This window comes from Delphinapterus leucas, chromosome 20, assembly GCF_059928025.1.
Source record: "Delphinapterus leucas isolate spDelLeu-1000000601 "Yukka" chromosome 20, BTC_Dleu_Yukka2, whole genome shotgun sequence".
In the NCBI taxonomy this organism is placed as follows: domain Eukaryota; kingdom Metazoa; phylum Chordata; class Mammalia; order Artiodactyla; family Monodontidae; genus Delphinapterus; species Delphinapterus leucas.
The window spans coordinates 12,393,831-12,407,784 of NC_143148.1; the positions used below are offsets into that span (position 1 = coordinate 12,393,831).

The 13,954-nt window shown below is 51.8% G+C and overlaps 2 protein-coding genes across 2 annotated transcripts; both read right to left on the reverse strand.

Annotated features, from left to right (window-relative positions):
* On the reverse strand, positions 1-9,129 carry RAB4B (RAB4B, member RAS oncogene family). Its single transcript, XM_022585605.2, has 8 exons — positions 8,987-9,129; positions 7,776-7,856; positions 7,377-7,491; positions 5,531-5,593; positions 5,294-5,448; positions 3,593-3,688; positions 3,374-3,504; positions 1-387 (listed from the first exon to the last, which is right to left on the reverse strand). Exons 1-7 carry the CDS (start codon positions 9,000-9,002, stop codon positions 3,389-3,391), a joined length of 642 nt encoding a protein of 213 aa, XP_022441313.1. The 5' UTR covers positions 9,003-9,129; the 3' UTR covers positions 1-387; positions 3,374-3,388.
* Positions 9,130-9,845: 716 nt separating this feature from the next.
* Positions 9,846-13,844, reverse strand: MIA (MIA SH3 domain containing). The gene is made up of 4 exons (XM_022585606.3): positions 11,085-13,844; positions 10,865-10,998; positions 10,288-10,398; positions 9,846-9,972 (listed from the first exon to the last, which is right to left on the reverse strand). The coding sequence occupies exons 1-4, from the start codon at positions 11,206-11,208 to the stop codon at positions 9,949-9,951; spliced, it is 393 nt and encodes a 130-aa protein (XP_022441314.1). The 5' UTR covers positions 11,209-13,844; the 3' UTR covers positions 9,846-9,948.
* Positions 13,845-13,954: the final 110 nt, after the last annotated feature.

Genomic DNA, 13,954 nt, shown 5'->3' on the forward strand with positions numbered 1-13,954 from the left:
CACAGGTGTAAACAATGCTTTATGGGGGTGGGGTGGGGATGGGACAGGCCTCCAGGTAAGGTAATAAATAACACGTACTCGCAGTGGCAGGGCCAGGGGAGCTGAGGCCAAATGGCCCTGGTCTCGGGCTTTGGAAACTCTTTGAGTATAGTTAGGGGTTCAGGGGGAAGAGGGGTTAGCCAAGACAGAGGAAGCAGCAGCAGGTACGGATTCCCCCTTCCCCCGTGGCTCAGTCTTGCCCCTCAGCCAGGCCCCACCAGGCCAGGGAAGGGGGACAGGTGGCAGGGCAGCTTCTCTGGGGCCAGGTCAGGTAAGGGGCTCAGTCTCCCAGGGCCTGGGTCTGGGCCCCAGCCAGAAGGACAGGGCTGGTCCTGGAGAACGGGTGAGCTGAAAGAAAAGTGTGCCGTGAACTGGAGGGATCTTGGGTCTGTCGGCTGGTGTCTCTGTCTCATTTCTGGGTATCTTCCTGCCTGCCTAACTGTGCCTGTCTGTCCATACTTTTCTCTTTCTCCCAAAGTTTCTACATTGTCTGACTTTCTGTTTCTTGTCTGCAGGTACTTTGGGGCTCTAGAGCTGAGGGCACGTGCATCTCCCTGTTTACTTGCCTCAGAGAGCTGTCTCCTTGAGTCTGTAGAGGGGCATCTCAGTGTCTACATTCTGTGTCCCCACCTTTGCACCTCTGTGTTCCTCTATGTTCCTGGATCATCCAGGCTCTAGGTCTCATTCCCGTGTTTTCCAAACCGAGGAGACACATCACTTCCTGTTTTGTAGTTATCTGCAGATAGCATTACCTGGGAGCTTCTAGAAATCCCCAGATCACTTCAGAATCTCTGGGGTAAGGCCTGGGCATCAGTATCTTTTAAAGCTCTCCAGGTGATTCCAATGTGTACAACTGCATTAGTGGGTTGGGAAATCAGTTTGGTGGGCCTTGAGCAATTGTTGTAACAGAATAAAATAGAAAATACCATAAAAATTAAAATGTTAACGTATTAAAAAAAAAAAAGAAAAGAAAGAAAATTTCAGAGTGCTTCATATGTTGGTCCATAGAGACAGAAAGCAGATGGGTGGGGGCCAGACGCTGGGGAGGATGGAGAATGAATGCTTAAAGGGTATGGGGTTTCCTTTTAAGGGTGATGAAAATGCTTTGAAACTCGACAGAGGTGGTGGTTGCATAACCTTGCGAATGTACTAAATGCCACTGAATTGTACGCTTTAAAATGGCTAAATTTGTTGTGTGAATTTCACCTCAATTTTAAGAGAAAGAATATTAATACAAGAAGGTGTTTTAGTTTTATACGTGTGTGACTGTATTAGATCAACAAATAAAGTATATTTCCTCCTGTAGAGTGCAATCAACAGAGTTTGAAAATGCAGTCTTACTACATTTGATTCACTGAGGGAACACCCTGAAACAGACTCAAAACTAAGCTCTGAGGCGAAGAGTACACACCCATCTGATTCTACATAGCCCAGAGTCTTTAAAATGGATACGAAGAAGAAAAATAATAAACAGGCCTCGTTTATCAAGTCTTAGTTTACTGACTGCCAGGCCCTGTTCTAAGCACTTTACATGAATTAACTTAATCTTCTCCACACTCACATTGAGGTGGGTACTATCATTAGCCCCATTTACAGATGAGGAAACCAAGGCCCAGAGAGGTTAAGTAATTTGCCCAGAGCTATGAAGTGACAGAGCTGGAGTATAAATGCAGGCAGCCCAGCTCTGGAGACTGTGATCTATCACCTTCTCAGATGGGTTAGACAAACAGCATACAGATAACAATGATCAACTCTGTCAGTTGAACGCTTTGAAAAGGAGGGGCAGTTGTGAGACTGCCCATCTAGAGGGAGTGACCCCATTTGGGAAGCCTATGAAGGTTCCCTGCAGGAAGAGGCATTTTAGCAGAGACCTGATGATGAATGGGAGTTGGTGCCAGAAGGGAGCACAGGCACAGCAGATGCAAAGGCCTGGAAGGAAAAGAGCCCTGCCCAAAGAGCTCATCCTTGACTCCTCTCTCACATTCCATATCCATTCATCAGGAAATTATGTTGGCTCTGCTCTCTAAGTACATATATCCAAAGTCTAAACACTTTGCTCCACAGCCATCCTGGAGCTGCCAGTGGCTGTGGGGTGGAGGGTTGGGTGGGCATGAAGCACAGAGACAAGAATTGTCAAGACATACACACCCGCAGAGAGGTGGGGATAGGACCAAATCCTGTAGGAACTTTCAAGCCTGTCAAGGACTTTGGACCAAGCACAGGGGAACAAGCATGGCTTCCTGGAGGAGGGGGAGAGGTTACCCGAAAAGAGAGGGAAGGAATCAGATTTGTGCTTTAGGAAGACCCAGTGACTACATGAGGAGGGGACAAGCCTGGAGACAGATCAGGGAGGGTACAAACCTATTCACTTCGCAACCCCTCCTCCGCCCCCACTCTGATCCTGTCCACCATCGTCTCTCACCTTGACTTTGGAGTGGCCTACTCACTGGTCTCCAGGCAACCACCCCTGCCCCCTTCAGTCTCTCCTCTATATGCGGCCAGAGGGGCCCTGTGAACACCTGAATCAGATCTTGTCCCTTCTCTGCTCGGAGCCCTCCTATAGCTCTCATCCCACCCAGCGTATAGCCAGAGTCCTTCCTGTGGCTCACAAGGCCCTAATTCATTGCTTCCTCCCACCCCAACCTCATCTCCAGCTCGCCTACTCCCCGGCACGCACGTGCGCGCACGCACGCACACACACTCCACTCCAGCCACACTGGCCTCCTTGGACTTCCTCACGCAGGGGAGGAGGCAGGGCCCTGCCTCAGGGCTTTATACTGGCTGCTCTCTCTGCTTAGAACACTCTTCCCCCAGGTCCCCACATGACCCCTCCCTCAGCTCCTTCAGGTCTTTGCTCAAATGTCACCTTCTCAGTGAGGCCTCCGCTCATCATCCTATTTGACGCTCCACTCCTCCGCCGCCCCTCCCTCCTTGATTCTTCTCCATAGCTCTTATCGCCCTACCTACTATACAATTTGCTTGTGTATCTTGTTTATTGTCCATCTCCTCCACGAAGGCAGGGATTTTTGTTTGTTTTCCCCACTGTTATAGCCCCAGTGCTGGGAACAGGGCCTGGCGCTGAAGAGGCACTCAACAAACATTTGATGAATTATGAATGGGAGGGTCAGAGATGCAGGGCAGAGAGCTGGCGGTGGGATGGGAAGGACGGGTGGTTTCCCAGGGCCGGGAAGATGGCCCCTTTAACTCAAGTGTTCTTGTGTCTTTCTTCCTCACTGTTTCTCTTGTCACCTCTCCTTTTCTGCGTCTCTGTCTCTGCTCCGTACTCCCCTTTGTCAGAAGACCAGCCCTGCAGCCCGAGTCCCCAGTATCCCACCTGGCTCTGCAGGTCTCAGCAGCCGCAGGGCTGAGGGGCCACGGCCTGGGCACTTCGAGGCTGCCGCAGCTGGCGAAGGGAGGCGTCACCGTATTGAATGCCGGAGCCCATCCTCTCGGGGTCAAGCTCACCTGGGGGGAGCAGAGAGGTGAGGACCGGTCCCTTGGAGTCCTCTGGACCCTGCCTTCCACTCCCACTCCGGGCAGTTGGGGGCCTCACCTGAGTCGATCTTGTTCAGAATGGTGCGGGCACACTTCAGGAAAGCCTCCTCCACGTTCTCACCCGTGAGAGCACTAGTTTCCAGGAACATTAGCTCTGGGGGGGGGCAGACACTCGGAAGGTCAGGGTCTCAGTCATTCCCCATCCTCCACTCCGACTCTGACCTGCTGCCTCTCGTTCTGTTCCTCAAACGTTCCACCTTTGCCTTCAATCTGGGCCTCCGTACATGCTGTTCCTCTGCCACGAATGCCCCCTTCCCCAGGTACCCACCGAGCTCTTCCTTTAGAGCTCAGCTCACATCTCCTCCTCCAGGAAGTCCTCCTGACCTCCCAGGATGAGTCAGGTGCCTCCTCTGGGCTCCCACAGACCCCTGTGCCTCCCCACTCCCAGCCCTGACCTCTTTGGGCTGTCACTATCTGGAAATGGTCCTCCCCCTGCCCCCCGGACTGTGAGGCCATGACAGCTGGGTCCAGGGCTGTCTTCATCACTGTGTCCCCAGCACCATCTAGCACAGGCCCATCACAGACCACCCACCAGTCATGTGACAGCCATCTCACAGTAAGTAAGAGCCAGGATTCAAATCCACATCTTTCTGATGGCAAATCCTCTAAACCTGCAGGTTACAAACTGAAGGAACATGGACAGACCCTAGGCCGGCGGATTTTGGCCAACATGATGTTTTCAAATGAGTTTAGACCTGCTTACCTTTTGTTGTTGTTATATTCACTAGTTTGTTTTATTTTTTAGATTCCACATATAAGTGATACCGAACAGTATTTGTCTTTCTCTGTCTGACTTATTTCACCTAGCATAATGCCCTCCAAGTCCATCTATGTTGCTGCAAATGGCATTATTTCATTCTTTTTTACAGCTGACTAGTATTCCATTGTATATATATATATATATATATATACCACATCTTGTTTATCCATTCCTCTGTTGATGGACACTTAGGTTGCTTCCATATCTTGGCAATTGTAAATAATGCTGCTATGCACATTGGGGTATGTGTACCTTTTCAAATTAGTGTTTTTGTTTTTTTCAGATCTATACTCAGGAGTGGGATTGCTGGGTCACACGGTAGTTCAATTTTAGTTTTTTGAGAAACCTCCATATTGTTCTCCATAGTGGCTGCACCAATTTACATTCCCACCAACAGTGTAGGAGGGTTCCCTTTTCTCCACATCCTTGCCAACATTTGTTATTTGTAGTCTTTTTGATGATAGTATCCTTGCATACCTTTCGATGTGGCTGTCAGTCTCGTCTACTCCCCTAATGCCAGTGCCTGCTAACCGGGGGTCTACCCTGTGCCCTCTCCTTTGCTCACAAAATGTACCTGTCCCCTAGGGCCATCAGAGTTTGCAGTCTGCACCTTATACCAATACCCTGCGCTGCCTCCCCACAGTGGTCAAAACCTTCTTAGCAGCCACCGTGAGTCAAGCACCCATCCATCCAGGCAGTGCTGAGAAGTCCCCATGGACCACATCCCTTACCCGTCATGCACTATGTGAAGCAGAAATGCCATGATCCCAGATTTCCAGATGAGGAAACTGAGGACCAGAGTGGTCACACAGCTCGCAATGTGGCAACACCCAGATTTGAACCCAGACCTCTAAATCTCCACATTCCCCTGCTGGGCAGAGCTACAGAGAGCCAGCAGGCCCAGGGCCCCGCTGTATAGCCCCCCCGCCCAGCCCTCACCGTTCTCCTGGGCAAAGCGGGAGGCCTCCAGGAAAGTGACCTCACGCTCCAGGTCCAGGTCCTTCTTGTTGCCACAGAGAATGACCACGATATTGGGGCTGGCCAGCGTGCGGGCATCCGTCAGCCAGGCGGCCAGCGAGTTGTAGGTCTCCCGGCTGTGGAGAAGGGAGCCAGGAGGGAGGCGGACGCGGGTGGGGGGCAGCCCAGGCCCCACCCCGCCCCACTCCGTGCACCCACCTGGTGATGTCATACACCAGCAGGGCTCCAGCCGCCCCTCGGTAGTAACTCCGTGTCACCGACCTGTGGGGCCAGGGGGACCCAGTCACCCCCGAGGCTGGGGTGTGCCCCAGGACTGCCCCCCTCTGCGGAGAGAGACTGGTGGTTCGGAGGCCCCCCTTCACTGCTGGCCCATCCCTCTAAACCTGGCCGTGGTCTACAGTTTCTCCCAGTTGCGGTCTCTCTGTTTCCCTCAATCTCTATCGCACTTAGCTGCCTGCCTCCGCCTCAGTCTCCCTACCTTTTTTTCATTTCTTAAAACTTTTTCTGCTTCCCTGGTGGCACAGTGGTTGAGAGTCCGCCTGCCGATGCAGGGGACACAGGTTCGTGCCCCGGTCTGGGAAGATCCCACATGCTGCAGAGCGGCTGGGCCCGTGAGCCGTGGCCGCTGAGCCTGTGCGTCCGGAGCCTGTGCTCCGCAACGGGAGAGGCCACAACAGTGAGAGGCCCGCGTACCACAAAAAAAAAACACACAACTTTTTGGCCGTGCCATTTGGCCTGTGGGATCTTAGTTCCCTGACCAGGGATTGAACCTGGGGCCCCGGCAGTGAAAGCACTGAGTCCTAACTACTGGACGGCCAGGGAATTCCCTCTTCCTACCTTTGACTCTCTCTGTGTCCCTGTCTTTCTGCATCTCTTCATTGGTCTGTGCCTTTCTGTCTCTTGTGTGCATGTGTATCTTTAATTCTCTATTTCTCTCCATCTCTGTTGCTCTGGCTCTGTCATCCTCATCCTTTCCCATTCATTCAACATTTTCTGTCATCCCCCTTTCACCCAGTCCTAGCCAAGCACTACACAACTACAACCGCTTGGCCCTCTCCTGCTCTGGTTGGGGGAGGTCCCCTTTCCAGAGTGGCCGACTGTCTGCTTCTCCCTGGAACAGGCTGGGTCCCTCTGGAACTCATGCAATCATGCTGCAAGCATTTATGGAGCACTTACTGCCAGCCCGGTGCACGTCGTACACCTATCTCCCCTCCACCCTCTCAGTCTCTACCTCTGTGCACCTCAAGCAGAGAACTCACACACAATTATTAACTCAGCAGCTACTCAGTGCTGCCCAGGAACCACGCTTCCCCATGGACTGGATTCCCTTGCTTCTCTCTCCCTGCTGTCTGTTTCTCAGACTCAGGGTTTCCATGTGTCTGTCACCTTTTCTGCAGAGATGTCCTGAAGACATACTGTGTGCTGAGTCCTACACATTTCCCTCTCCCCACAAAACATCCATTTCTCCATCTCTCTGGCCACCCCTGTCCCACTCTCCCTGTCTCTCACCTCTGTTTCTCTTTGAGTCTCCTTATCTCCCTTCTCTTTCTCTTCTCTCTCAGTCTGTCTCTCTTTCTCTCTCCCTTCCTGAGTGTTTGTATCTCTCTTTCAAGTTTCCTTTTCTGTTTTAGTCATTCTCTGTCATTCTCTACCCCTCGCCCCACCCCAAACATCTTCTTGTCTCCAGGCCTCGTTTCTCCCTGGGGAAAAGTCTCCGTCCCTCCAGCCACATGGGTCTATCCCACAGAGTCTCGTCTCGCTAGGGTCTGCCGTCCCTCCCTGGCCCTCTCACTCTTCATTATGCTTCCTTCTCAATCTCTTTTTCTCATTGTCTCTGTCGTCCTCTCTCCAAGACGCCTTCTTTCTTTGACTACATGGACCTGCTCATCACAGTCTCTTTCTCTCTCTCTCCCTCTACCTTGCCTGCCCTCTCAGCGTCTCCTTGCTCCTGTCATTATATTTCCAGGTAACTCTGCACACCTCTATCCCTCCTCTCTCCTCCCCTCTCCCCTACCTTCTCTCCATGGGGGCCCAGCCCACCTACCGAAACCGCTCCTGGCCGGCTGTGTCCCAAATCTGTAGCTTCACGGTCTTCCCACCCACGTTGACCACCCGAGATCCAAACTCCACGCCGATTGTGTGGTTGGAGTCCTGTTTGACTGGGAGTGGGAGGGGGAGAAGAGGCAGTGCGGGGGCTCAGAGGATTCCCTGTCCTCCAAGGCCTCCTCAGCCGGTACAAACCCATTCTCATTGCTGGGGTGACTGAGGCTCAAGGAGGCAAAGGTATAGCAAAGAGCATATACCAAGGTAAGAACCAGGCAGCCAGCACTGGAGTTGTACCTCTGGCCAGCCCTGCCCCTGCCCACCCCGGCAGCTGCCTACTTGCCCACACCATGGCCATGCCCACAGTTTAGTGCTCCCAGGACCACTGTCAGAAACTCACACTTATTCTCAATGAACTGATGAAGGAGACATGATTTGCCCGTTCCTGCACTGCCAATCACCAGGAATTTGAAGAGGAAGTCTGAGCAGATGGAGCCAAATTCAAGGAAACCCATGCAGAGAGAAAGATAGACATGAAAAGATGGAATCCAAAGAACATCACAATTATGGGGAGAGAACAGACACAGACAGATACAGAACAGTGGGTAACAACTGTAACGGATAATTCTTATATAGTGCTTACCACATATCAGGCACAGTTCTAAAGGTCTTTACTTACATCAACAACTCAACCCTCAGGAAAACTCTGTGAGGGAGATATACTAATAATTATCCCCATTTTCCAGATGAGGAAACTGAGGCCAGAAATGTTAACTGACTTGTCCAAGATCCCACTGCCAGGTAGAGCTGGGATTCACCATTTTACCAAGGACTACAATCTTGCCCTTGGCCCCCACAACTCAGCTCCTACCACTTTCTGATTCATTCACTCCACTCCAGCCTCTGGCCTTTAGTCTACTCCCTGAAGATGACAAGCTGGTTCCTACCTCAGAGTCTTTGCATAGTTCCCTCTGCTTTTCTCTGTTTGTTGAATGAATGCAGCTCCCTCTGACTCCTAAACCAGTGCTCCTTTTACCGCATCCTGTTCTCCTACTTCCTATCTATCCATCCATCCAGATTTTCCAATTCTCAGTCCCTCCATCCCTCCCTCAGCCCAAGGCCCTACCCCTATTCTCAAGCTTAAACCCCACCCCTTGCCATTAGCCCCACCGCCTAAAGGACTACTCACCCCCAACCGCATTCCAGACCTCTCCCAGAGTAATCCCAGGGCCCAGAGCATCCCTTCAGCGTCCCCCCAGCCCATCAAGGTTGATCCCTGCCATTCACACAATCAGCCCCGCCCCATCCACTCAGGCTCCGCCCAGACACGTTAAGGCTCACCCTTTCCCTCAAGATCTAACCATGATCCATCAGGACTGTTTCCCTCAAATCCCGCCCCAGATCTATTTCGCCCAGACACCAGACCCTCAGGCTCCGCCCAAACTGATTAAGCTCAGCCTCAGACCCACTAAGCCCCTCCCAGCATCAACTAGGCCCTGCCCCATAATAGCTGACCCCGCCCCCTGATATATAAAGCCCCGCCCCATACCCACAGGCCGCATCCTTTCTGGGCCCAGACCCCAGACCCCAGCTTCCGCCCACCACCCTCACCGTAGGTCTCAGCCATGACTCGGTCGCGGCCGCTTAGGGCCGCAATATGGCGACACGGCCGCGCCTGCTCCTCGGCTGGCAGCCGCTCCACTCGGGCTGCAGCCCCGGCTTCTTCCTACTCCCCGGGCCGGCGCCGCCACTTCCGCCTCCACCCCCCTCCGGCGCGACCCGCTAATACTGCGGGACACCAGGCCACGCTTTCCAAGACAAGGATTGGCGGACTCTGCAGGCAGGGGGCGGGACAAAAGCGCAGACTGGTGGGGAGAGAGGGGCAGGGCCTAAAGGGGCGGGACCAACACGAGCGATTGGCGGTGCCAGAGACGCTTCGCCGAGCAGAGAAACGGATTTGGTCAGGAGTCCGTGGGCAGAGTCGAGATTCCAGATTGGGTAGAAGCGGACTTGGGGGCGGGGACACGAATGCAAAGAAGGGAGCGGGGGTAGGAGCCGATCCAGAGCTGAGGCGTACTGATCTCTAAGGCAAGGAGGATGAAAACTGGGATGGTACGCATGATACGCACAGATTAACCTCCTACCTCCCTTTGCGGATAATCTTCCAAGAAATCCTAGAAAACCTCTGCTCTGTGTTTTATGTCTTCCTCATGGTTCAACTGGCTCATTCCCAATAGTTCAATAGTTCTCTTATTAGTCTAGAGAAGACACTATAATCCCCCAGTTTGGCTGTTTAGTTGTTCCATCTTCTCATCTGTTTGTAATATGTAAGCTTACGAGCCCACCTCTGGTACCCAGCTTGGAGCAAAGAGCGTTTAGTCCATGAAATTCTGCCTAGCAACCACTGACGTCACCACAGTCAGTGGGTTGATTGGCTAGATTCAGAAGCCTGGGGAAACACTTCCTTTCTAGAGACCCACCACAAAGACCACCGACACCCATAGTTTGCACTTGGCTGATGTATTTGCATAAAGTCAGCGAGAAACAACAGCAGAGACAGCGGTAGACTGAGCTCACTGGCAGTAGAAATCCCATTTCTGAAAAAGAGAAAGGGGAAACAGTGGGGAGAAAACTAGCGGTCACACCACAAAGGATCGAGTGGTTTTAGCAAATGCTGCAGCCACAGCCGCCAGGTTTGGCTGCACAAGTGCTATGCAAATTAGCCTAGAGCCCTCTACCCTTTGCACCTCTCAATCGGACTAGGGCTTAGAAATCACTCCTCATTTTTCAGATAAGAAAAGGCAGGGGATTTGCTCCAGCGCATACAGCTAGGATGCCAGGGAGCCAAGGGTAGGAGCATCTTTGCCCAAGGGCCCTCCCTCCAAGTCCCTGCCAGCCCCCAAGACACTCACATCTGTCTTCACATCAGTTTTGCCAGGCTTCAGGGTCTGGTCTTCGCGTACAATACTGCTGGGGAAATAGCCCAGGCGAGCAGCTACGTCTCCATAGTAATCTCCCTGAACCTGGGGAAGAGGAGTTAAAAGCCGCGGTCTGGGAAGATGGCAAGCTCACTCCTGCTGAAGATCTTTGCACTCTCTTCTCCCTGATCTCGACTTGGCTTGCTCCATCCTTGTCATTCCAATCCCAGCTTAAAGTCACATGCTCGAAGGTCCTCCCTGACCACCCCATGTGAATTAGTCACCCGGTCACTTTATATTCTCAAAGCAGCACATACTTGCTGATATTTTTGCTGGGGTGGCACCTACCTCCTTGTCTCCCTCCATTAGAATAAAAGGGGTCGTTCTTTATTGTACCCACCATAGTAGGTGCCCTAATAATTGCTAAACAAAGTAAAGTAGACCACAATAGCCTCTCCTCCAAAACTATATTTCAGCTCACTCCCTCAGATTTTCCCTTCAGGTGAAAAATCAGGGTGCACGCCCACCCCAGCCACCCTACCCTTGCCTCCTCTGTTCTCCCAAGACTCACGCTGCCTCCCCAGAAGAGCCGCCCTCGGCCCTTCAGCTTGGAGAAGACATACACGACTTGGCCCTGGCGTATGGTCAGGAAACGGCAGTCGGGGGCCACGTAGTCCTGAAGGGCCACGGCCATGGAGATGGGGTCTGGGGAAGGAACAGAAGGGAGTAACAGCACCCTCCCCACAGGCTAGCAATCCAAGCCCCCAACGCCCCCAACCCCCAACTCTTACGGCTGCATTCCTCGTCAGCACACAGCTTCCAGTCAGCCAGCTTGGGCATCGAGTGGCCCCCGACACTAGGACCTGGGAAGGCAGACAGCAAGACAACACCAAGGAACACCGAGGACCAAGCCATCGTGGACTGTAAGCAAGAGAGTGCCTAAGGGAGGAACGGGGTCTCCAGTTCCCTCCTGCCCTCCCTCTCCAGCGGCACAAGGAAGCCTGTGTTCTGGGTCTTGTCCCCGCCTTAAACCAGTCCCAAATTTCACCCACACCACCTATAGTCTGCTACCCAGCCAGAACCATTTCAAGGACAGGGTGAGGGCTGCCAGCACAAGGAAACACCCAGATAGGCTCAAGGCAGCCCAGGCCACTCCAAGTAACAGCCACCCCCTCAACAGAGACGGGGTTAAGACAGGCAAGTTGATATTCAATTCCATCTTTTATGAGCTGGCTTGGGGACCTGGGCCCCTCTGCTCTCCCCCGCAGGGACAGAACCAGAGAAGCCAGTATGGAAAAACCACCTTGGAATTTCCTGTGCTGAGGGGCAGCAGAACAAGGCAGCCCTTTGATTGCCAGGAATAGCCCCAGCTCCCAAGTATGGAGTGAATATTATATGTTGGACCTTAAGCTAGGCGATGCCCTACCACGATCACTATTTATCCTCATAAGCCACTTCCTGAGTGGGTGACCTGGGCTAAGCTATTCCTCCTCCCAGAGCCTCACCTTTCTCATCTGAAACAGAAATAATAAAAACTAGTAGTTACTTATAGAGCATTCACAATGCATATTTTTATTAACTCAAATGTATACTCTGCACCACCTTTAAGAGGAGTGATCATAACCCCATTTTACGTAGAAATGGAAGCACAGAGCCTTAAAGAACTTGTCCAAGGTTACAGAGTTGGGAAGTGGAGGGGCTAGATCTGGCTCCAGGCCCACACCCATCACTACTGATCTTGGAGCTCAGTCAGTTGCCCAGGGTCAGAATGAGAAAGTGGCAGAGGATTTGAACTCAAGTCTCATTTCTAAAACTGTGCTTCAAACAGAGATCTACATGCCTGAAGACCCAGCTCTTTCCTCAGGTATTCTCACCCCTGGTCAGCAAGCAAGTCCGAACTTTAGTTTTAGGGGAAGCAGATGGACATACACAGGCTTGGGGTGGGGAAGAATTCATCAGGGGCAAAGACTGGGCCTAAGCCATCTCCACATACCCAACACCCAGCACCAAGTACCATGAGAGCATCAAACAGCTCTACTCAAATATCACCTACTCAGAGGGGCTCCCCTTGATCACCTGTTACTGCTCCCCAGCTCCACCGACACATCACCCCATTATGTCAGTTGTTTCTATCAGAACCCAGCATTTGAAATTAGCTTGTCTATTTCATTTGCCACCGCACAACCTGTGCCAAGAACAGTACTTAGTGTGTAACAGGTACTCAGCAAGTGATTTGCTGAATTTATTCAGTGCTTGCTACGTGCCCGGTGGGGTAGCAGTGGTGGGGGGAGAGGGGGGCGGGCGGTGTACCACAGAAAGAGTCCTCTTTGCACAGGAAGAAAATGAAGCTCAGAGTGCAGACATCAACTGCACATGGAAGAAACAGCCAGGGAGCGCCCCCAGCAGGCGGACAGTAGAAACCAGGATCCACAGACCACAGACCCCGGGTTCCCACGAGCCATCTGCACTGTGCCATTTAGTGAAGATGGCAATCACCTTCCCCTTTTCATCTTTCAGATCCTACAAGGTGAAAGTGTGCCTCTGGTGCCACAAACCCTGATGTTCAAATGCTTCAAACACTGATGTTCCTCTTTAATGGAAGGAGTGCAGCAGGAGGAGGCTGGGGCTCAGAGCCTGGACAGGACAAAAACATCCAGGGAGAATTTAGCGCTATGTCCTATTGTATTTATTTTTGTGGTTAATTTTCTACTCTGGCAAGTGATCACACCTTCCCATCTACATGGTGTGAGAAAAGGTTTTAAGCTATATATATACATATATACATATAATATACTTCAGTCGATTTAAAAATTACCAGGTCAGGTGTATGACAGACTGCGAAGAAAGGTCCCCCATTCAATCTCCCCTTCTTATCCATAGCTTCAGCTGGGTACGTGACTGTCCAGCCAGGAACCACATTTCCTAGCCTCCCCTGCAGATGGGGCACTGGAGGGAAGATTCGTTCGGCCATCTGCCCGAAGCTCCTGGCTGGCACCTGGCCAGCGGGGGGAGCAGCTGTGTGTGAACTGGCCACGCTCCTGGTACCAGCATCTGATCAGGAGCTTCCCAAGTGTGAAGTTTAGGGACTCCCAACAGCAGCATTGACATCTTCCTGAACTCTAGAGACTGCAGCTCAATCGAGGGCTGCAAACTTAAATTCAAATGTCTCCAACCCAGACTGCCACCACTAACATCCTCCCGACGATTTCATGAATACCCAATTCCCTTCCCTTTCTTCCTGAAGTACCTAGAATCGTTTCTGTGGGACTCTTGCTATGACAGAAGGCATTTTTGTCTAGAAAAAGATGAAGAAAAACCTCTTTCTTAACAATCTATCACGTTAGAAAATTACTGGAATCAACATACAAGTCTACGAAGTGAATGGTGTGCCATTAAAAGTGGCATCCTTGCACAGTACAGAACTTGCCCAACTGTACCTGGCAGCATGGGTTTTAATTTCCTGCCCTGAATGCTGACTGAGACAAAATAAAAATCTACCAAAGTGGTAAAAGTGACTTTAGTTTGGACAATGTTGCTACACTATTCCGGGTTTTCCCAAGGCTGCAATCCCCAACGTGTTGAGAGGCCCAAACGCTCAGAATAATCTGATGTGCAGGGAAGGGAAACACACAGGACAAGAAAATAAAAACAACAAACGGTT